Source organism: Bufo bufo, chromosome 1 (genome assembly GCF_905171765.1).
Source record: "Bufo bufo chromosome 1, aBufBuf1.1, whole genome shotgun sequence".
Taxonomy (NCBI): Eukaryota; Metazoa; Chordata; class Amphibia; order Anura; family Bufonidae; genus Bufo; species Bufo bufo.
Genome location: NC_053389.1, coordinates 529,937,997 through 529,960,641, shown reverse-complemented (window position 1 = coordinate 529,960,641; position 22,645 = coordinate 529,937,997). Strand labels below are relative to the sequence as shown.

The 22,645-nt window shown below is 40.6% G+C and overlaps 1 protein-coding gene across 1 annotated transcript in view; it reads left to right on the top strand.

Annotated features, from left to right (window-relative positions):
- The window catches only part of GRM8 (glutamate metabotropic receptor 8), a 1,632,513-nt gene that overhangs the window by 350,534 nt on the left and 1,259,334 nt on the right, over window positions 1–22,645 (top strand). The window contains exon 2 of the mRNA XM_040413776.1: window positions 22,006–22,222. Within this exon, the coding sequence (XP_040269710.1) occupies window positions 22,006–22,222 (217 nt within the window). The remainder of the gene's footprint in view (window positions 1–22,005; window positions 22,223–22,645) is intronic.

Below are 22,645 nucleotides of genomic sequence, written 5' to 3'. Positions count from 1 at the left end.
CAAAAACCCAATTTTTAGGGACCACTACAGGTCTGAAGTCACTTTGCAAGGCTTACATAATAGAAACCACCCAAAAATGACCCCATTCTATAAACTACACCCCTCAAGGTATTCAAAACTGATTTTACAAACTTCGTTAACCCTTTAGGTGTTGCACAATAGTTATTGGCAAATGGGGATGAAATTTGAGAATTTCATTTTTTTGCCTAATTTTCCATTTTAACCCATTTTTTCTACTAACAAAGCAAGGGTTAACAGCCAAAAAAGACTGTATCTTTATTGCCCTGACTCTGCCGTTTACAGAAACACCCCATATGTGGCCGTAAACTACTGTACGGCCACACAGCGGGGCGTAGAGTGAAAGGTGTGCCGTTTGGTTTTTGGAAGGCAGATTTTGCTGGACTGGTTTATTTACACCATGTCCCATTTGAAGCCCCCCTGATGCACCCCTAGAGTAGAAACTCCCCAATTTTTTGGCAGATTTTCCATTTTAATATTTTTTTTCCAGTTACAAAGCAAGGGTTAACAGCCAAACAAAACTCATTATTTATGGCCCTGATTCTGTAGTTTACAGAAACGCCCCATATGTGGTCGTAAGCTGCTGTACGGGCACACAGCAGGGCGCAGAAGGAAAGGAATGCCATACGGTTTTTGGAAGGCAGATTTTGCTGGACTGTTTTTTTTGACACCATGTCCCATTTGAAGCCCCCCTGATGCACCCCTAGAGTAGAAACTCCAAAAAAGTGACCCCATTTTAAAAACTACGGGATAGGGTGGCAGTTTTGTTGGTACTAGTTTAGGGTACATATGATTTTTGGTTGCTCTATATTACACTTTTTGTGAGGCAAGGTAACAAAATTTTTGTTATTTACAACATTCATCTGACAGGTTAGATCATGTGGTATTTTTATAGAGCAGGTTGTCACGTACGCGTCAATACCTAATATGCATGCATTCTTTTTATTTTTGTAAGTTTTACACAATGATTTCATTTTTGAAACAAAAAAAATCATGTTTTAGTGTCTCCATAGTTTGAGAGGCATAGTTTTTTCAGTTTTTGGGCGATTATCTTAGGTAGGGTCTCATTTTTTGTAGGATGAGATGACGGTTTTGTTGGCCCTATTTTGGGGTGTATATGACTTTTTGATCGCTTGCTATTACACTTTTTGCGACGTAAGATGACAAAAAATAGCTTTTTTTACACCGTTTTTATTTTAGTTTTTTTACGGTGGTCACCTGAGGGGTTAGGTCATGTGATATTTTTATAGAGCCGGTCGATACGGACGCGGCGATACCTAATATGTATACTTTTTTTTATTTATGTAAGTTTTACACAATGATTTCATTTTTGAAACCAAAAAAATCATGTTTTAGTGTTTCCATAGTCTAAGAGCCATAGTTTTTTCAGTTTTTGGGCGATTATCTTGGGTAGGGTATGATTTTTGCGGGATGAGATGACGGTTTGATTGGTACTATTTTGGCGTACATGCGACTTTTTTGATCACTTTTATTACCTTTTTTGGGATGTAAGGTGGGCAAAATTTCAATTTAACTCATAGTTTTATCTTTATTTTTTTTATGGCGTTCACCATGCGGGGAAAGTAACATGATCGTTTTATAGATCAGGTTGTTACGGACGCGGCGATACCTAATATGTGTAGTGAATTTTATTTTTTTAATTTTTATTCAGTGATAAATGTGTTTTTTTTTACTTTACTTTTTTCACTTTTTTTTTTACATTTTTTTGACCCAGACCCACTTGGTTCTTGAAGATCCAGTGGGTCTGATGTCTGTATAATACAGTACAGTACACTATATAGGGTACTGCACTGTATTTTACTTACACTTTGTCTGAACAGATCTATGCCTTTAGCACAGATTTGTTCAGCACCATGGACAGACAGGATGCCTGAGAAGGGAGGGGGGCTGTTTGGGGGCTGTTTGGGGGCTGTCTGGGGGCTCTCTCCCTCTCCCATTGGGGGCTGCAAAGGCACAGCAGCCCCCCGATGGGAGAGGGAGGGAGCTCCCTGAGCTGTTAACCTTTTTCATACCGCGGTCCGTACGGACCGCGGTATGGAAAGGGTTAAATGGCTGACATCGCATCACAGATGTCAGCCGTTTATACCAGAGTGTCAGCAATGTGCTGACACTCTGGTATACCCACTGGCCACCAACGATTATTCAAGGGGAGGCGGGCGGGGGATCGTGATCCCTCCTCCCGCACTGCCCGCACCGCCCGCAAACCCCCCCCCCCTGCACCTCCCACCGGGATAAAATCATTCAGGGGTGCAGGGGGGGAGATAAATATACATTTTAGGAATACTAAAGTTTCTGTTCCCCGCGGTCTCTGACCGCGGGATCAGAAACTGCAGAAAGCGCAGCAAACCGCAGGTCTGAATTGACTTGCGGTTTGCTGCGATCGCCGACATGGGGGGGTCACGGGACCCCCCCGCGCATTTAGCCTAGGTGCCTGCTCAATGATTTGAGCAGGCACCTTGTTCCGATTACCGCCGGCCGGGCAGCAGTGATCGGAACAACACATGACGTACCGGTACGTCATGTGTCCTTAAGAGGCTAATAAATATATTGAAGAGAATAGGGCCCAATACTGACCCCTGAGGTACCCCACTCGTGACAGTGACCCAATCTAAGTGTGTACCGTTAATAACCACCCTCTGTTTTCTATCACTCAGCCAGGTACTTACCCACATACAGACATTTTCTCCCAGTCCGAGCATTATCATTTTATATACTAACCTTTTATGTGGTACAGTGTCAAATGCTTTGGAGAAGTCCAGATATACGACATCCATTGATTTGCCGCTGTCAAGTCTAGAACTTACCTTCTCATAGAAACTGATTAAATTAGTTTAGCATGACCGCTCCCTCATGAAGCCATGCTGATATGCCATTATTTGCTTATTTCCGTTGAGATGCTCTAAGATAGCATCTCTCAGAAAACCTTCAAACAGTTTACCCACAACAGATGTTAAACTTACCGGCCTATAGTTTCCAGGAGATTTGTCTATTTTAATATTTTTAAGTCGCTGTTGTACTTCTTCCTGGATCAGACAGGTCACTTTTAATGTGGAATTTATTTTTACATTCAGCATTTCATCTGACAGTTTATTTTCCTCAGTGAATACATTGGAGAAAAAAATATTTAACAGCTTTGCTTTCTCCCCGTCGCTCTCTGCGACTCCCCCCTCATTACTCTTTAAAGGGCCGACACCTTCAGATTTATACTTTTTAACATTTATATAATTGAAGAACATTTTAGGGTTAGTTTTACTCTCTTTGGCAAATAATCTCTCGGGCTCTAGTTTGTCCGGTTTTATTAGTTTTTTACATGTTCTATTTTTTCCTTATAGTTTTTCTCTTAGTTGGCGAAATTTAGCTTTTTTGAAGTTTGGTATTTTTGTTCCTCCCTGTAGAAATGCTCTTTTGAATGATAATTGGAAGGTTATTACTTTATGGTCAGTATTTCCCAGGTGTCCCCCAACCTGCATGTCTGTTGTTCTGTCAGGCCTATTGGTTAATACTAAGTCCAGTATGGCCGTCCCTCTAGTTGGGTCCTGAACCATTTGGGAGAGGTAATTGTCTTTGGTTATTGCCAAGAACCTGTTTCCTTTATGAGATATACAAGTTTCAGTTTCCCAGTCTATATCTGGGTAGTTGAAGTCCCCCATAATAATCATTATGATTTGCCAGTCAGTATTCGGTCAGTGATTTCCATCAGTGATTTTGAGCCAAAACCAGGAGTGACTCTAAACACAGAACAGGTGCAGATCTTTCCCTTATACCTTATGTCTGTGGAGGCTCCAATCCTGGTTTTGGCTCACAATCACTGATGGAAATCACTGGCCAAAACACTGATGTGTAAATGAGGTTTCAGTCAGCAGACACTGCTCTACACAAGCTATAAATCAGAATACTGGAATACCCTAGTCAAGACAGAGTGGCTTGTTGGGAGTGGGACCCTCCTTGGTACTCTGCCCTACTCCACCTAACTATCCTCCTGATGAACAGCACTCTCTCTGAGGATTTTATGTGAATATGTGTCAGAATGATGTACTTAAATACAAAAAAGAAAGTTTTTTTTGTTTTTTTCATTTGGTGTATATTATCCGTTTGGTTGCTTGCCATGACTTATTTTATCTAAGTGTTGGGAACTCTGATTATTTTTACACTTTAGTAGGGATTTGTACCAGCAACAACTGTGTTTAAGAATAAGCAATAGTAATACAAAAGCATAGATATAGATCGCTTCAGTGTTCTTTTCTCTGTATTTACGCAAAGATGTATTATAGTTTCAGCACTGAAGCAATTGCTCAGTTTTACTGAAGTTCAGTATATTTTTAAAACACTGGGATCCTTTTTATTATCTGGATGAACAATGTGTGACTTCTATATATTTGTACCGTTGCTCTAAAAATGAGGGAAACATCTGATTTGACAAAAGGAACAAGATGTAATTTAAACAACATGTTAAGAAGCAAGTGATTTTAGTTCCCATTTCTAAGATGCCATCTCCTCTATGATCAGTAACATATTTGTCTACTGTTAGAGAACAGTTGTGATGTGGTTAGAAAATGCATGCCATCAGTTACCACATGCATAATCATGTGTTTAGGGAGCGTTTATTATCTGCCACTGCTGTTTGAAATGTGAAATTTCCTGGTTCTTAAAGGGGTATTCCCATCTTAGACAATGGGGGCATATCGCTAGGATATGCCCCTATTGTCTCATAGGTGCGGGTCCCACTGCTGGGACCTGCACCCATATGGAGAATGGAGCGGGGAGTGCTGTGACTGGAGGACCCCAGATTTCCCGGGCTCCGTCCACCACCTAGCGCTAATCTCCGCCTCTCCCATAGAAGTGAATGGGAGCGTGCCGAGCATGCACGGCCTATGCTCCCATTCATTTCTATGGGGCAGACGGCAATAGACAAGCCAGTGCTCGCCTATAGTGCGCAGTGCACTCTCCTTCACTTTCGGGGCTCTGTTCTTGATATAGGCATAAGACAATGGGGGCATATCCTAGCAATATGCCCCCATTGTCTGAGATGAGAAAACCCCTTAAGCTTTCTGATTGACTTCAAATAATAACACTTGTGGTAAAGCAAATACCGCAAGCGACTTCTCAACTCTATATCTCATGCAGTTTTAGCTGCAGACAGCAGGACATGTTTTATGTGCGGTCATCAGGTGCAGTCATCGCAATTTTGAAAGTGCCAGGTCTATCTCATAAAAATATTTTTCCATTGACTTTTATTGGAAAATCTGATGCTAACTACACCATGAACGCACCACGACCGCATACATTTCATACTTTATCAGCGGTATGTCTGCAGTAATATCACAACAAAGTTAAATAATACTATATCATTATGTAAAAAGTTAAGAAACAGGGAACATGTTTTTTTAAACTACTGATGGTAAAAGTTTTCTAGCTTTTTTTTATAAAATAAACAAAAAGATGTATTTGGTTCAACAAAACAACATTCAAGCAAAGGAGAATGTAGGGTCCAAAAGGTTTACTGTGACAAACATTGTGAAGATACAATACAGCACTTGCCTGGACAAAAGATGATCTAGGTCAATATGTACAGATATAGCCATTGAAAATTACAGCATTCTGTTTGGCCAAGTCTTTTGTAATGTAAGAATATAGTCAGTGTAGGTTAAATCATAGAAGAGGTCCATAAAAAACATTTTGCACTTCCAATCCACTTTTGACCTCTTAAAATAGTGTTAGCATTGACTTTTAGGAGAAACTTCGAAAAAGCATTTTATTCTACTACTTATAAAATTACACTGCAAACACAAATGTGAAATTATTTTCTTACTTTGTACAATGTGTTTGGAAAGTCTTCAGACATGTTCATTTCTCACATTTTATGTTGTGGCCTTGAACTAAAATAAAAAAAAAAAACGTTTCCCCTATGTTTCTGCACTCGATACCCCATAATGAGAAAGTGAAAACAAAATTTTAGAAATGTTTGCAAATTTATTAAAAAGTATAAACTAAAATTTTGCATGCACATAAGTATTCAGATCTTTCGCTATGACACTCGAAATTTAGCTCTGGGGCCTCACATTTCTCTAGATCATCTTTGAGATTTTTCTTCCCTTTTGGTAGGAGTCCACCTGTGGTAAATTCAGTTGATTGGACATGTGATTTTAAAATATATGGCCGTGTACATATAAGGTCTCACAGCTGTATATCAGAGCAAAAAACAAGCCAAGAGGAGGAAAGAACTGTCTGTAGAGCCTAGCAACATGACAGTGTGAAGGCACAGATCTAGAAAAGGGTACAACAAATTCTGCTGCACCGAAAGTGCCCAAGAGCACAGTGGCCTCCATAATTCTTAAATATACTGTAAGTAGTTTGGAACAACAAGGACTCTTCCCAGAGCTGGTCACCCCACAAAGCTAAGTAATCCGTGGAAGAGTGGCTTGGTAAGATAGGTCTAATGATCACTTTGAGCTCCAAAGATCCTGTGTGCAGATGGGAGAAACTTCCAGAAGGTCAACCATCACTGCAGTATTCCATCAATCTGGTTTTGTATGGGAGTGGCAAAAAATAAACCTTTCCTTAGTAAAATACATATGAAAGTTTGCAATAAAAGCAGCTAAAGCATTCTCAAACTGTGAGAAAGAAGATTATCTTGTCTAATGAAACCAAGATTGAACTTTTTAGGCATCAATTCTAAGCTTTATGTTTGGAGAAAAGCAGGCACAGCCCGATACAATTCCTACAGTGAAGCATGGTGGCAGCATCATGCTGTGAGGGTGTTTTTCAGCAGCTGGGGCAAGGAGACCGGTCAGAGTTAAGCAAACACTGAATGGAGCAAAGTATAGACAAATAGTATTCTAAATGAAAATCTGATCCTGAGTGTTCTGGACCTCTGACTGGGCCTAAGGTTTACTTTCTAACAAGACAATGACCGTAGGCACAGAGCCAAGACCACGCAAGAGTGGATTGGGGCCAACTTTATGAATTTCCTTGAGTGGCATAGCCGGATTCTCTGGAGAGACCTGAAAATGTCTGTCTACTATAATGATCCCCATCCAACCTGACAGAGCTTGAGAGAGTCTACAGAGAAGAATGGTGAAAATCTACAAATCTAGGTGTGGAAACCTTGTGGCATCATACCCAAGTAGACTGGACACTGTAATCGTTGCCAAAGGTGCTTCAACTGAATCCTGTGTAACGAGTCTGAATACTTATGTCAGTGCAAGATTTTATGTTTTCCTTTTCAATAAATTAGCAAAGTTTTCGAAAATTCGGTTTTCACTTTCTCATTATGGGGTATTGAGTACAGAATAATGGGTAAACATATATTTTTATTTTATTTTAGCACAAGGCCATGACAAGATGTGAAAAAAGTGAAATGGACTGAAGATTTTCTGAATGCACTACATATTGTCCCTTGAATACCACCCATTCCCTCATGTCTTAGTGGGGCACATGGATATTAAAAAGGGTGGTCCCTACTCTGGACCCTCCTCAATTTACCAGAATATTAAGCTCAGCACTTTGGTGGGCCTAGCCAATCCATTTGTTACATGAATGGCCATTCATTTAAAATATTTTTTCCCTGTAGCTCATCACTTTCAATTAAAAATAAATAAATAAAAAGTTTTGTCTTGATGATACAACCTCTTTCAAACCAAAATGCTAAAATATAACTGGGCACTTATTCCTTGGAGACATCTGAACAACATTTCATGGCTCTCTAGGAAAGTTTACATTAGTCGATGGATTACATTTATAACATGGGAAGTATATTTTTTGCCTTTTAAGATACACCTGATGATAAGAAGCAAAAGTTTTACTGTAGATTTTAGAGGAGAAAAATAGGTAAAAAATATTTTCATCAGACCTTATAACAGACCTCTAATCTTCATCAGACCCTCAAATTAGACCCTCAATCTTCATCAGACCTCAGATCAGAACCCATATCAGACCTTAGATCAGAACCCATATCAGACCTTAGATCAGACCCCAGTATCAGGCCATATCAAAACTGAGATCAGACTATAACAGCTCAGATCAGACCCCTATATCAGACCGCAGATCAGACCCCCCCCATATCAGAGCTCAGATCAGACCTCAGATGAGACCCCCATGTCAGACTCCCCCACCATATTAGAGCTCAGATGAGACCCCCATCTGAGTTAAAATAAATAAATTAGCTTACCTCTCTCCTCTCTCTCCTGCAGTGACCGCTTCCTGGTCTTCTCTGGGCCGGTGCTTCACGGTGACCAGACTGTGTACAATGTTAGGTCATAGTTCGTGCACTAATGTCCTGATTTTGTACACAGTCAGGATTGTGCAGCAAAGCATCTGAGGAAGACTAGAGAGCGGTGAGTACAGCCAGCACTAGCAGCGTTACAGTCACAGCTCCATGTGTCTCCTGCTTACTAATGAATGCTTTCTTAATGGAAGCACTCACTAATATTCACTTTACAAGACGGACTGCCATTTCCGCCCAATTTTTAGGGGTTAAAATTGCCTCTTAAATTGCATAAAATACGAAATATACTTTATATTTATATCATGTCTGTTTCACAGCTATTTTGCACAGCGAATAGTGTAATCTGGCTAGGTATGATACAACATATTTGTCTCTGTTTTGTCATCTAACTTCCAATTCATCTGTTACATAGTCTTTGTAGAGATATGCAAATGGTGCTGAATACAGATTGAATAAAATGTTGTCAGACAGAATGGTTATAATGACAAGAACTAACAAGACATAAGGTCAAGCTTACCACAGCGCTTCTGAACATTCTGTGACTAGAAAACTGGCCAAAAATATGGTTGTTTGGAATTGGTAGCCCATTTTAAGATTGAAGAAAGTCATAAAATGCAGTCTGTTGTTAGAGGAAGACATGTTCTTCCAAAGTGAGCTACATTGTAAGTGATATATCAATGATATACTGAATTTGGCCATACATTAAAAAGTCTTTGTAATGCATCAATTCGGAATATAAGTCCTCTTTTGATTGTTGGCTTCTAGATCTGCAGTTTATTAAAGACATCAATGTTCCCCAAATTGATTTTTAACCCCCTTGCTTTTTGCAGAATAACCTGACCTGTCCTTGTCCTGCACATTTTGGTGCACAAGTAAAGATGTTTTATTATACTGTGAAATAAAACTATAATGTAGAGCTATGTAACCATTTACTGGGTTTGGCACCAATATTATGATTTATGAGCATGGGAAAATAAAGCTTCCCTGGCTGCTACCAAGCATTGGGTCTTGTTCCCATTGCCGTAACTAGAAATGACTGGGCCCCACATCAAATATTTGAATGGGGTCCCCCAACAAATAACTTCTTCTAAAAACCCTCCTCCTGTGCAACCCTCACTCCTGTGGCTAGTCAAGATCAGTCTCTCAGACTAGACTCGGCATTCGTGAAGCCCATTTCCTAAATGTATATACTGTATGTCATGATGTCATGTCAAAGTATGGGCACTCCTTTAACAATGACCACCCTTTTAACAGTGACTTTCACAGTGCCCGCCCCTTTAACAGTGACCACCCCTTTAATAGTGATTTTCACAGTGGCCGCCCCTTTAACAGTGACCGCCTCCTTAACAGTGACCTCCACGGTGCCCGCCCTTTTTCCACTGTGCCCACCCCTTTAACAGTGAACTCCAAGGTGCCCACCCCTTTAACAGTGAACTCCACAGCGTCTGCCCCTTTAACAGTGAACTCCACAGCACCCATCCGTTTAATAGTGGCCGCTGCCCCCCATGCATGTAGCAGTGTAATTGTGTCGCGATACGTCATATGACTGAATATTTCAGGACCTGCAAACTGCTAAAACCTGTCATCAGTTGTTATGGCAACCTGGAGTAGGACCTGCGAGCTTCTATTGGCTGATAAGGGACATGTGGCCGTGTGGATTGCAGTTAGGATTTAAGTGAAAGACTTGCAGGCTTGTATTTGCTAATGCAGGTAATTTTTTGGGAATATCTCAGGAACGGTACGTCCTAGAGAGCTGAGACCCCCGCAAGATTTTTTTCCAGGTAGCAAGGGATGTGTATACCAAGTTTCGTTGAAACGGATGGTTGCGTTTTTGAGTTTTCGCGGAGCATACACATATGCATACATACACACATACTGTACATACATATGTCCTTTTTTATATATATAGATTGTATAATACTGTTGAGGGGACCCTGACAATAAAATGTTTAAGTCCTCCTCCTGGATGTGCCCCTTCTGAGTTTGGGCCCTGTGGCAGCCATTTCCATTTCTTCCATAATAGCTACACCCCTGCTTGGCCTCTTTATTGGCTACCTTTGTGCCATGGTTCCTTATTTCTATCTTCAGATTGAGGGCCGTCATTTCAGTGTCACATGGAGGAAAATACTACATCTCAGCTTTGCAGCTCAGTTTTTTTTTTTTTTATCTGGAAAAAAGAATATGAAAATTAAATAACAGAACAAATGTGTTATTCTAGCAGACTTACTCACCCATCTTGCAATCTCACCCTAAAGTCTCATATAACGTGTTGAAGCTTAGAACATTTTACATACTGGTAACACACTATTGAAGAAGTGGTCAATAAAATCACACATAAAGTGAGTGTAATATTCATACAAATGATTAGTATTCTCTCTTGGTAGCACTTTCAGGCAAAAAAAAAAAGTTCATATTATGGAATACAGATGCAGAGAGGGGTTAAAAGTGTAATGTTATTGCTCCCTATAAAATGGCTGATACATCACAGCTTGAGTTATTTACTCACTCCATGCTTATAAGTAGAGATGAGCGAAATTTGGTAGCTTCGCTGAAATTTGACAAGAAATTAAATGTATTAAATATTAATCAATCACGAATCACTATGTTAAGACCCTATTCAGCCTGTCAATCAATGGGACCATTTTTAGCGCCTGCTTAGCCAGAATTGCACCCTTCTAATGTCCCTTAAAAACAGTAATACGCTAGTGCAATATGGCCTTTTGGGTTTAAAACTAAAAAATTAGTAATTTACCTCATCTACTTGCTTGCGCAGAGGTTGTCCACTCCTCTCTTGAGTGGAAAAGACCCTCCAAAAGGCCTGCACTGAGCGTGATGACATCACTGTGCTCTCACTTCGTGATTACATGGTGACCATGACATCACCACGTGATCACGCTAGGAGCACAAAGTGACATGATCACGCTCAGAGAAGGTCCTTTTTTCCTGTTCTTTCTAAGGGTACTTTCACACTTGCGGCAGAGGATTCTGGCGAGCAGTTCTGTCGCCGGAACTGCCTGCCGGATCCGTCAAAACATATGCAAACTGATGGCATTTGTAAGACTGATAAGGATCCTGATCCGTATTACAAATGCATTGAAATGCCGGATCTGTCTTTCCGGTGTCATCCGGGAAAACAGATCCGGCATTTATCCTTTTCACAGGAGGGTGGATCCGGAATTGCGGTATTTTGAATGCAAGATCAGGCACTAATACATTCGTATGGAAAAAAATGCCAGATCCAGCATTCCGGCAAGTGTTCCGGATTTGTGGCCGGAGATAAAACCGTAGCATGCTGCTGTATTATCTCTGTCCTGAACAGTCAAAAAGATTGAACTGAGGACATCCTGATGCATCCTGAACGGATTACTCTCCATTCAGAATGCATGGGGATAAAACTGATCATTTTTTTTCCTGTATAGAGCCCCTAGGACGGAACTCAATGCCGCAAAAGAAAAACGCTAGTGTGAAAGTACCCTGAGACAACTCCGGCCGCCATTTTAGGAAAAATTATTTGTTACCCCGAAGCACAAGGAAATTCGGCTTTGCAGTGAATCACATTTTTCCTAAACTTCGGATTGCATTCTGCATCAGATGCTTCAGTTTTCTCAAAGCTACTGATAAGCTCTAGGATACTGTTAATAATGACACTGATGACTTGATAAAATAATGGATATTCTGTCCACTGTAATAAATAATGTTGTGAATTTTGTAGCACATAACATTTTTTTTAATTTCATTTGATTAAAATAAAATGGCATATCCTGCCCCACGTATTAACACTGTTATTCCAGCATAGGCTTATCATGTAATGTTCAACTTCTTATTATTCTGTCTACCCTAATAAACTAGTACAGCTCTTAGCATCAAATAATTGGAGCTAATATGTCTCCTGATATGCCAAATTACTATAATGGGGGTGAAAGGCATCACTTACATGCAATAATGGAGGTGAAATGCGTTGAGATTTAATTCCAAATTAGTGTTCCTTATTAGTCCTTATTAGCAGAAGAGCTTATATGTTGTAGGACATTGCAGGCTATTATCTTTGCGGTATAGGTAAAATACTCTAACATCACTATGTCAGCAGGTACTTTTGCTCTACTTCATTACTGTTCTCTTTAATTAGCTTTAGACAGAATTGTGACAAAATGTGATGACTAGTCTATGCTTGAATATCAGTGCTAATATATGGAACAGTATATGCCATTTATTTTAATCATATGAAATAAAATGAAGTTTTCCGCCCTACAAAATCCACAAAGATTTCAGTAATAGATATTGATGCTTTTCTACATTAAAATTGTGATACGAAAATGTAAGTAATATTCTCTATGTTCATTGTTATATTTTATCATGTTAGGATGTTCTGGCTCACAATTAGGATAACATGGATTTGACCCTACGTTGCCTGACCTAACCTCTGCTTGTTCCTCGCTTTGACTCTTTGCCACCCGTTCTGACTTTTGGGCTATTTTCTGGTGCTTCACATCACTGTCTCTTGACCCCGTGGGTCAGCAGCCACTGAACAGAGGCTACTTTAAGAGTGATGGCCGGGTGGTGTCTTGGCAGCAAAGTCCAGATCTCTGTATAGTGTTTAAAGGATGAAGACCAGAAGGTCCTCTTAGATAATGCCCCTAGGATGCCCCTAAGTCAAATCTGTTCAGTGGCGCAGCCACTTCCATGACAGTCACTCAGCATCTGAAAAATCGCAAGATTACCTTTTTAGGTAATTGAGATTTCATAGTCTAAATCAATAATGAGTATGTTCACAATCAATACACTGATAATATACAGAATGACCTGTCTACCGTACAAAGTGGTCATCTGTTTTCATGTGCATATCAATTCCTTCTGTTTTCTTCCACCAAGGAAATAAACATTTCCTTGCATTGTTGCATTTTGACATTTTGTTAACCTGCTTTAAAACATAGACATTTTCTCATCTTCATTACATCCATCAATAATAATTAAATGCTCTGAATGTTAACAAAAGCAGATCATAATGCATCTGGGCCCCCGAGCCTCAACTTAGATGTCACTAGCTACATTACAAAATAAAAACATCTGTGTCTTCAAGGTAAAAGGATTGGCCAGATATTTTGCTCTTTTTGGCAGATGGCAAGTTGCAGATGTCACTGTTGGCCAGAAGACAGTAGCTGCAGCTGTCACCCTGTGAGTGTTCAGTCTCTACACCCCAAGGATTCCTTTGTGACGCCATTCAAATGCCTAATCACAGGACACACTTCACTTGAGCATTTAATAAAAGCGTGCTTATGCAATAATGCAAAACAATCTCTGGACAAAAATAGGACAAACTCTGTAACATAATAATTCAGTGTATTCCTCAATTCACTTAATTGAAATTTTTCATCCATTTTGTGCTAAATACACATTTCTCCTCTTATTTTTTCTTTTGAAGGTATATATCACATTTTCCTACACAAGGATATTACGTATTTTAGAGGTTGATGAAAAAAGTAATTTAAGACATTTAATTAGGGATAATCACATTTCTTGGAATTCATTTAGAGTCTAAATCCAACAAATCAGGCAGAAGAGATCATTTAGGTACGAATGAATTTGACCCATATCCAAAGTGCTCAGATAGCCCCTGTGGAGGCTCCAATTCTGGTTTTGGCTCACTGATGGAAATCACTGACCAAAACACTGACGTGTGAATAAGGCCTTAGAGAAAAAGAACCATAGCTTGCTGTGCTACTGAAACAGTGCAGCGCCAGCCCGCTATGCTGCTTCCTGCCAGCTGGTGGTCAGGGCCTGGTCTCTTCTCACCTTAGTAACAGCGGGATAACCCCATTAATAATGAATTAATGTGCATGTAATATGTATGCTTACTGAAGGGCTATTTTACAGATGTCTGCTCTGAATCCTTTATAAAATAAAGTAAAAATTATAAAATAATAAAAATATGTATACTTATCCATTTTAGCCCCCAATCCACTGCAACAGCGGTGTCAGAGCAGTCTCCAAAAAAGATCCAAATGGATGTTGTTTGGGCTGTGTCCCTGCATGGTCTGCTACTGGCAACACTGATTAGATAGTATTAGGGACTATGCAAGGATACACCTATGATTGGTAACACCCAAATATCATGAAACACATCATGAAAATGCACATTACCACCAAAAAACATAAAATTATACCTTGGCTGCAGCTCTGCCTCACCTGGCAATAATCAAATGCTATATAAACCTAAGTCCCCCTCCATTCAGATTTAGCCATATGCAGGTAAGGCCTCATGCACACGACAGTGCCGTTTTTTGCGGTCCGCAAACCGCGGATCCACAAAAAACGGAAGCCGCCCGTGTGCCTTCTGCAATTTGCGGAACAGAACGGTCGGCCCATTGTAGAAATGCCTATTCTTGGCCGCAAAATGGACAAGAATAGGACATGCTATATTTTTTTGCGGGGCCACGGAACGGAGCAACGGATGCGGACAGCACACGGAGTGCTGTCCGCATCTTTTGCGGCCCCATTGAAGTGAATGGGTCTGCACCCGAGCCGCAAAAACTGCGGCTCGGATGCGAACCACAACAACGGTCGTGTGCATGAGGCCCAAGGCTGGGTTAACACCAGGATATTTGTTTTTATTGTTCTATTATTAGAGCTATATTATATTATATATTCATATATTTATATTATTATATATAATTTATATTAGAAAATAATTGAAGTACCAGATCATAACTGAGATGAACTTCTCTAGGCATGCCTAAATGACTATATTTGTCTATATTCGATCCGTCAGGGCATGCTGCGATATTTTATCCAGTATCTGTGATGGAGCCTCCAAAACAGATGTGAAAACAGTCTAAGATAGTAATGCTGTGTGTTAGAGGGGGATGCTGCAGCAGATTGTTGAATTGTGTACAATAGAAGACACAGAGAAAGGTTTGCTGGCCAGCAAGGGAAGAAAAGTTGACAGAGATTCACCCCCAACAATATCCACACCCAACAACCACACAGTGCACAGCTATCTGATGTTGGAAAAACATTATGGAGAAGGAAGACCGGCACTCGCGATGGATTTTTCACTGCGATTTTTTCAGTCACTTATACATACATAGTAGTGACGCGTTTCAGCACACACTCGTGCTTTCTTCAGATAGTCTGAAGAAAGCACGAGTGTGTGCTGAAACGCGTCACTACTATGTATGTATAAGTGACTGAATAAATCGCAGTGAAAAATCCATCGCGAGTGCCGGTCTTCCTTCTCCATATTGCACGTTGGGACGCCTGCCTGCTGACACGTGCACCGCAACCATTCTAGTGCAGTGCCGACCTTCATCTACAACAAATTAGTTGGAAAAACATTGTCATTAGAGGAACTCACTATGGCCTTCTTCACAATACCGTGTCAGTATTATGTACATTAAAAAAGCTTCCTTATTTCATTTGTGAAGATGTCTGTGAAGAATCTGTGGATGATTCATGTCTCCATTTTTAGCCTCAGTGTGTCATGCGTAATCCACGGACCTTGCTCAGCTGAAAATTAATTTCAAGAGCATTTCCTATCTGTCTTCCATGAAAAACGGGAATGTGGACGAGGCCTAGGCAGCAGTGATGGTGGCAGGGGCAATATTCGAATTTGCGGTATTTAGCGAAAATTTATGTGAATATTTGTCATATATTTGCGAATTCGAGAATTCGTGATCTCCGGTCATTATTTTCTTGATTGCGAAAATCGGCAATCGGAAAATTTGCGATATGAAAATTTGCGATCAACACTACTCCTAAACTCAAAGATATTGCAGCCTTCTCATTAGCCCACAAGCAAGAATCAGTGAGGGATCATGGGTACTGAGGAAAAAAAAAATCGAGAATATTTGCGATTACGAAGATATAGCACTATATTCTAGATATTTGCGAATTCTCGAAGTGCCTATATTCAGCAGCTAGGGTTGTATCTGTCAGCATGCTTGTCAAATGTTTCAAATGAAGACCAACAGCTAGATATAGATAATAATATGCACACCTCTAGGTTCCCGTCTAACTATATATATAATGAAAATTTACTCACCGAAGTTTTTGTTTCCTGGAGTCCGTAGGCAGCACATAACGAAAGGGTTAAGTCCCCTAGGTATAACCTGGATAGAGACACATTAGCAAGCAGTAAACTTGATTAATTGGCAATTAGCAGGCTATAAAGGATAACACATGACACCAGAGCCTTGCATTTGAATGCAGCAATAAATTTATTAAAGGGGGGGAGAGTTGTGCTGCCTACGGACTCCAGGAAACAAAAATTTCGGTGAGTAAATTTTCATTTTCCTGATCGTCCTTGGCAGCACATAACTAAAGGGACTTGATAAGCAGTACTCATTGGGAGGGAGCACTGGCCGCCACTTGAAGCACTCTTTTGCCAAATGTTGACCCTTCAGCTGCTAATACGTCAAGTCTGTAATGCCTCATAAATGTGGACACAGAAGACCACGTAGCCGCTTTACAGATCTGATCAAGAGAAACCTGTGCCAATTCTGCCCAAGATGAAGCTGTAAATCTCGTAGAGTGTGCTTTTAACCCGATAGGGCACTCTAGGCCGGCAGCAGTATAGGACTCTTCAATTGCACGCTTGATCCATCTTGCTAGTGTTGCTTTACTAGCTCTCTTTCCTTTATTTGGTCCTTGGATCTGTAAGAATAATCCTTCTGATTTTCTGAAGGAAGCAGTACTTTGAAGATATGCCTGCAATGCTCTTTTGACATCCAGTAAATGCCAATGCACTTTCTCTTGAGGATCTGAGTGAATAACTGGAAGAGAAATCTCTTGGTTAATGTTTACTACTGATGCTACTTTCGGGAGAAAACCTGGCATGGTTCGTAGAATAATACGCCCATATCTCTAAAATATGGTTCTTTATGTGACAGAGCTTGAAGTTCACTAACACGTCTGGCCGAAGTGATTGCGACCAGAAAGAGGGCCTTCATAAATATATGCTTCAGAGACGAGGATTCTATTGGCTCAAAGGGTTCTTTTAACATAGCAGACAATACCACAGACAAATCCCAGGAAGGGATCGGCACACTGGTAAGAGGTCTTAGATTTTTCAGAGCTTTAAAAAATGTACGCATTATTTGATCATTCGAAAATTTCCCTTGTAACTGGGCATTGATCGCGGTGAACTGTACTTTCAAGGTGTTTGTTTTTAAACCTTTACTAAAACCTTCTTGAAGGAACTGCAGAACAGATTTTAAATCTTCAGGAAGAGAAGAAGTTCTTTGGCACCAGCCATTAAAGGTCTTCCATACTCTATTGTATATTTTAATAGTTGTTGGTTTACAGGCTGCTAGCATGGTATTAACTAGCTCAGAAGAAAAACCAAGTGATGTTAGTGACTGCCGCTCAGCCTCCAAGCCGCAAGCTGTAGGCTGTTGGGATTGTGGTGAAGAAATCCTCTCTGGATCAGCAAGTCTGGGCGAGGAGGGATTTTCCAGATTCTGCCCCTGGAGAGAGATAGGGCTAGAGCGAACCATGTTCTTCGGGGCCAAAAAGGAAGAACTGCTATGACTTCTGCACGATCTTCCCTTATCTTTTTTAGGACTTTTGGTATAAGGGGAATCGGAGGAAATACATAAATCAGGCCCTTTTTCCAACAGTCCGTCTATTGATAATGCATGGCAGGAGCGATGAATGGAACAGAATTGATTGAGTTTCTTGTTCTGATCTGTTGCCATGGCGTCGAGACAGGGTTTCCCCCAGCGAGATACAATGCTGTTGAAGACTGTCAGATTTAAGCTCCATTCCCCTGGATGTAGAGGGGTGTGACTGAGTAGATCTGCTGAGTGATTCAAAATTCCCCTTATATGGATAGCTGAGTTGTCTTTCGTGAACTTCTCTGCCCAGGCCATGAGGATAGCACATTCCTTGGAGAGACTGTGACTCCTTGTGCCCCCCTGTTTGTTGATATAATAGACAGTTGGTAGATTGTCTGACTGAATCAGTATTTTGAACCCCGAAAGATGTGTTTGAAAATGAACAAGGGATAGCCTCACTGCTCTGAGCTCCCTCCATTTGGAGGACATTAATGCTTCTTTCTTCGTCCAATTCCTCTGTACCCATAAATTGTCTACATTAGCACCCCAGCCCCAAGAGGAGGCATCCGACGTGAGGATTTTTTGGGCATGGGGATTCAGACCCCTGCCTTGCTTTAGGTGAGGAGACGAAATCTACCACTTCAGGTCCTGGCGTGTTGCGGTTGTTATTACCATCTTCTTGTCCAGGGAGCTGTAATTTTTGTTCCAGCTGGTTAGAATATTGTTTTGTAAACTTCTGATGTGAGCTTTGGCCCAAGGAACAGCCTCTATAGATGACGTTAGGAGACCTAACACCCTCATTGCATGACGGATAGAGATCTTGTGATTGGACAGAAGTTGATGCACTCCCCTGTGAACAGATGATATTCTTTGCGGAGATAATTTGATTATCATTTGATCCGAATTCAGAACATATCCTAGAAATTTTATTTGTTGAGATGGAATTAGAGAAGATTTTCCCTTGTTTATTAGGAATCCATGGGACTGGAGCATTTATATCGTGGCTTGTAAATGGAGATTCAGTTGTTGGCTTGAACTCGCTATTAAAAGCCAATCGTCCAGGTATGGGATACACATTATACCTTCCAACCTTAGCGCTGCTGTTAGGACAATTGACACCTTCGTAAATACTCTCGGAGCAGAAGTTATGCCGAAGGGGAGGCATGTAAACTGGAGATGTGTAATACAAGTTGTCGTCCGAACTGCTACTCTCAAGAACTTTCTGTGGCTGGGGTGAATCGGAATATGTAAATAAGCGTCTGCCAGGTCTATTGACGCCATATAATCTCCCTTTTCCAGAACCATTAGAACTGATTTTATAGATTTCCTTTTCACCAAGAACTTGTTCAGGAACCTGAGATCGATGATTAGCCTCCATTTCTTCCCTGGTTTGGGTACGGGAAATACTTTGGAATATACCCCGCTGAACTGTTCTTCTGGAGACACTGGTTCTAATGCTCCTTTTTGGATGTATTCTTGAAGTAGATGTAAAACAACTTGATCCCTGGGATGATTTATATAGTATCGGTCTGGGGGAAATTGTGCGAACTCTAGTACATATCCGTTTTTGACCGTGGACATGACCCAAGCGTCTGTAGATGTGAGAGACCAGACGGGATAGAATAGCTTTAGTCTTGCGCCAACTTTTGGCTTTAGGGTGGTGTCATAATTCAGAGGTTTTTTGGTTAGTTTTCTTCTTATATTCAGCCCTTTCCTGTCTGCCCCGAAATCTTCTTTGTTTAGAGAACTGTTGTCTGTTCCTGAATCTAGGAGATCTTCTCCTTTGTGAGCGAAAGGGTCTAAACGATGGTCTCTTTTTTGACTGTGGAAAAACTGAACCTTTGCCCTCGTTCAAGGATTCAAGGATTTTTTCAAGTTGTGGACCAAACAGAGATGTTGGCTGAAAGGGAAGACTACAGAAATGATTCTTGGATAATATATCCCCTGGCCATTGTTTAATCCAGAGCCCCCTCCTTGCAGTATTGGAAAGGCTCATGGAGCTTGCTGAGGATTTTACAATATCCAGAGGAGCATCACACAAAAAATCTCAAGCAGCTTTTATTACTGGAAAACTTTTTAAAATCTCTTCTCTAGACACCCCATCTTCTAGATCATGGGATAGCTGGGATAACCAGATTCTTAAAGCTCTGGCCACTGGTACTGAAGATAGGCCAGCTACACAGGCCGCTGAAGAAGCAGCATAATCTTTTTTTAATAAGGTTTCTATTTTTCTATCCATAGGATCTTTTATAAGGGAAGCTTCCTCCGCTGGAAAAATCGCTTTTTTTAGACAGACGGGCGACTGCTAAATCTACTTTGGGCACAGAACCCCATTGCGCAGAAAATTTTTCATCCAATTTATAAATGGATTTTTGTCTGGATCCTGGATTTGATTTTTTGTCAGGTGTATCCCAGTCCTGTTTAATCCATTCATCCAGGACTGGATGCCCTGGAAACACATTCCCTTTAGTCTTGGGAAAATAAAAAAGTTTATCTGATTTGGATTTTCCTGAGGTGTCTTTATCAGACTCTAATGTATGTTTTACTGCTTTAATTAATTCATGTAATTTTTCTTTATGAAATATAAAAAATTCATCAGGATCATTAGAAGACTCGTCAGAATAGATTTCTCCCTCAGACAGATACTCGTCTTCAGAGGAGGAAGAAATCATCTGTGGAGGTGGAGACTTGTTTGTATGTCTAGGTTTTTTATTTATAGACCTGACTTCATCAAATACTGAAGTAAGTTGCTCCTTAAACCACATAAGAAAGTTCCCAGACTGGGTAGACATAGTAGGTGACAGGCAGTCAGTGCAGACATTAGTGTGTATTTCGTCAGGAAGAGGCTTGTTCACATTTCTGACATAAACGATGCCTAGTTTTCCTTTTCCTTTTGCTGGATTCCTCATGTGAGGCAGACATCTATAGTTAAACATACAAAAAAGTCAATTAGGATGTATACAGCCAGATCCCTGAGTATGCAAGGACAAAAGCAACATATAGGGAATTTTATCCTGCAGAGTAATCATAGATGCACAGCAGTAAAAGCATGGATCACTCCTAACTCAGGAGAGCCAACAGCCTAATAGCCGGAAACACACTTAGTGACCTAGATGGCTGTGCATTACAACACAGCCAAACACATGGTTCATGGTTGTAGCAGAGGCAAACATACAGGATAAAAATCCTCTACTCATAAACTAGAGGAGGAACATAACATCCAAGAAAACCAAGACATCCTGAAGCCTGCAAACAATATCTTACTTTCAAGCAGTCGGCCCCCGGATCCCCAGAGTCACCATACTTACCGCAGTAAGCAGCGGGTGAGACGTTCTGGCTGAGCGCACAGGTATCACGCCGGAGTGAGCTTAAAAGCCTAACTTCCGGGACGCTCTCGTCGGGTGTCACGTGCACGGCCTTAGCTCCCCACAGCCGCACGTGCACATAATAAGACACCAAGCCGGAATATCACATCAGCTGTGGAACGAGGCACTGTAAGTTTTTACACAGGGGAGGTGCGCTCATTCCACCTTCAGGTTGAGGGACAGGGAGCCTGTATACAGTCTGGCAGGGATCGGGTCCTTTGCAAGATGGTAGCAGGATGTTTAAAGTGTCTCTTCTGATACCTAGAGAAAAAAAAAATACAAGGCTCTGGTGTCATGTGTTATCCTATATAGCCTGCTAATTGCCAATTAATCAAGTCTACTGCTTGCTAATGTGTCTCTATCCAGGATGTACCTAGGGACTTAACCCTTTCGTTATGTGCTGCCAAGGATGATCAGGAAATATATATATTTACTGTATATATATACAGTATATACACATCCACCTATTTTTAGTTTATTTGAAATGTGTATATTTTGCACAGTGTTCTATTAGATACTTATTATTTATAAGTATAACTTGTATTAGCTTATCATTGGTGTCTTTTTTTTTGCGTTTTGGGGTGTGTTTGTACAAGTGCACTTTGTTGCTTTTTCATTGCTCTGTACCACTGAGCTACCTTGAAATCACTGGAAAATGTTGGTCAAAAATGGACATCGAAGACATTGACAACAGCAAGCTTTCTACTTTATTATTTTCAAAGATATATTTTGTAAATTTGATGTACAATATAGGGTGCCTTAATATAGAAATCTCACAAATGTCACTGTTAGAGATAGTAATACATCTTCTGTTCATTCTCAATAGATACCTCAAATCAGCTATGCATCCACAGCCCCAGAACTAAGTGACAACAGTAGATACGACTTCTTCTCACGAGTCGTCCCACCTGACTCCTATCAAGCTCAAGCAATGGTTGATATCGTAACAGCGCTGGGATGGAATTATGTATCAACGTTAGCTTCGGAAGGGAACTATGGAGAAAGTGGAGTGGAAGCCTTTATACAGATTTCCCGGGAAATAGGTAAGATTGAATGCATTAACCCGTATATTATATTTAATGCTGACACGATACTAATGTCTTACATTTGGAAAGCACTGCGTATTCTCCACAGAGCAGTAAATGTAACTGCAGATATATATCTGACAGGCTCCACTGAGCTGCAGCTCAAGCTTATAAGTATATTTTCTGCTCCCATTTAGAGATTTTTGACAACAAGCTGCGCTGACAATTTCTGCTTGAGCCATTTCTTGTTGACAGCTGGTAATTTACAATTGTCTTCCAATGCACTTCCCCTCCTACTGCTAATATAATTTATCATGCACATCATCCCGTTTTTCTACATTGTGCTATCCATTTTTAAATTGGATACCACACTGACCCATACAAGTCAAGAGGGCTATACACAGATCCATTTTTTTCACGGATCCGTGTGCCTGATTGGTA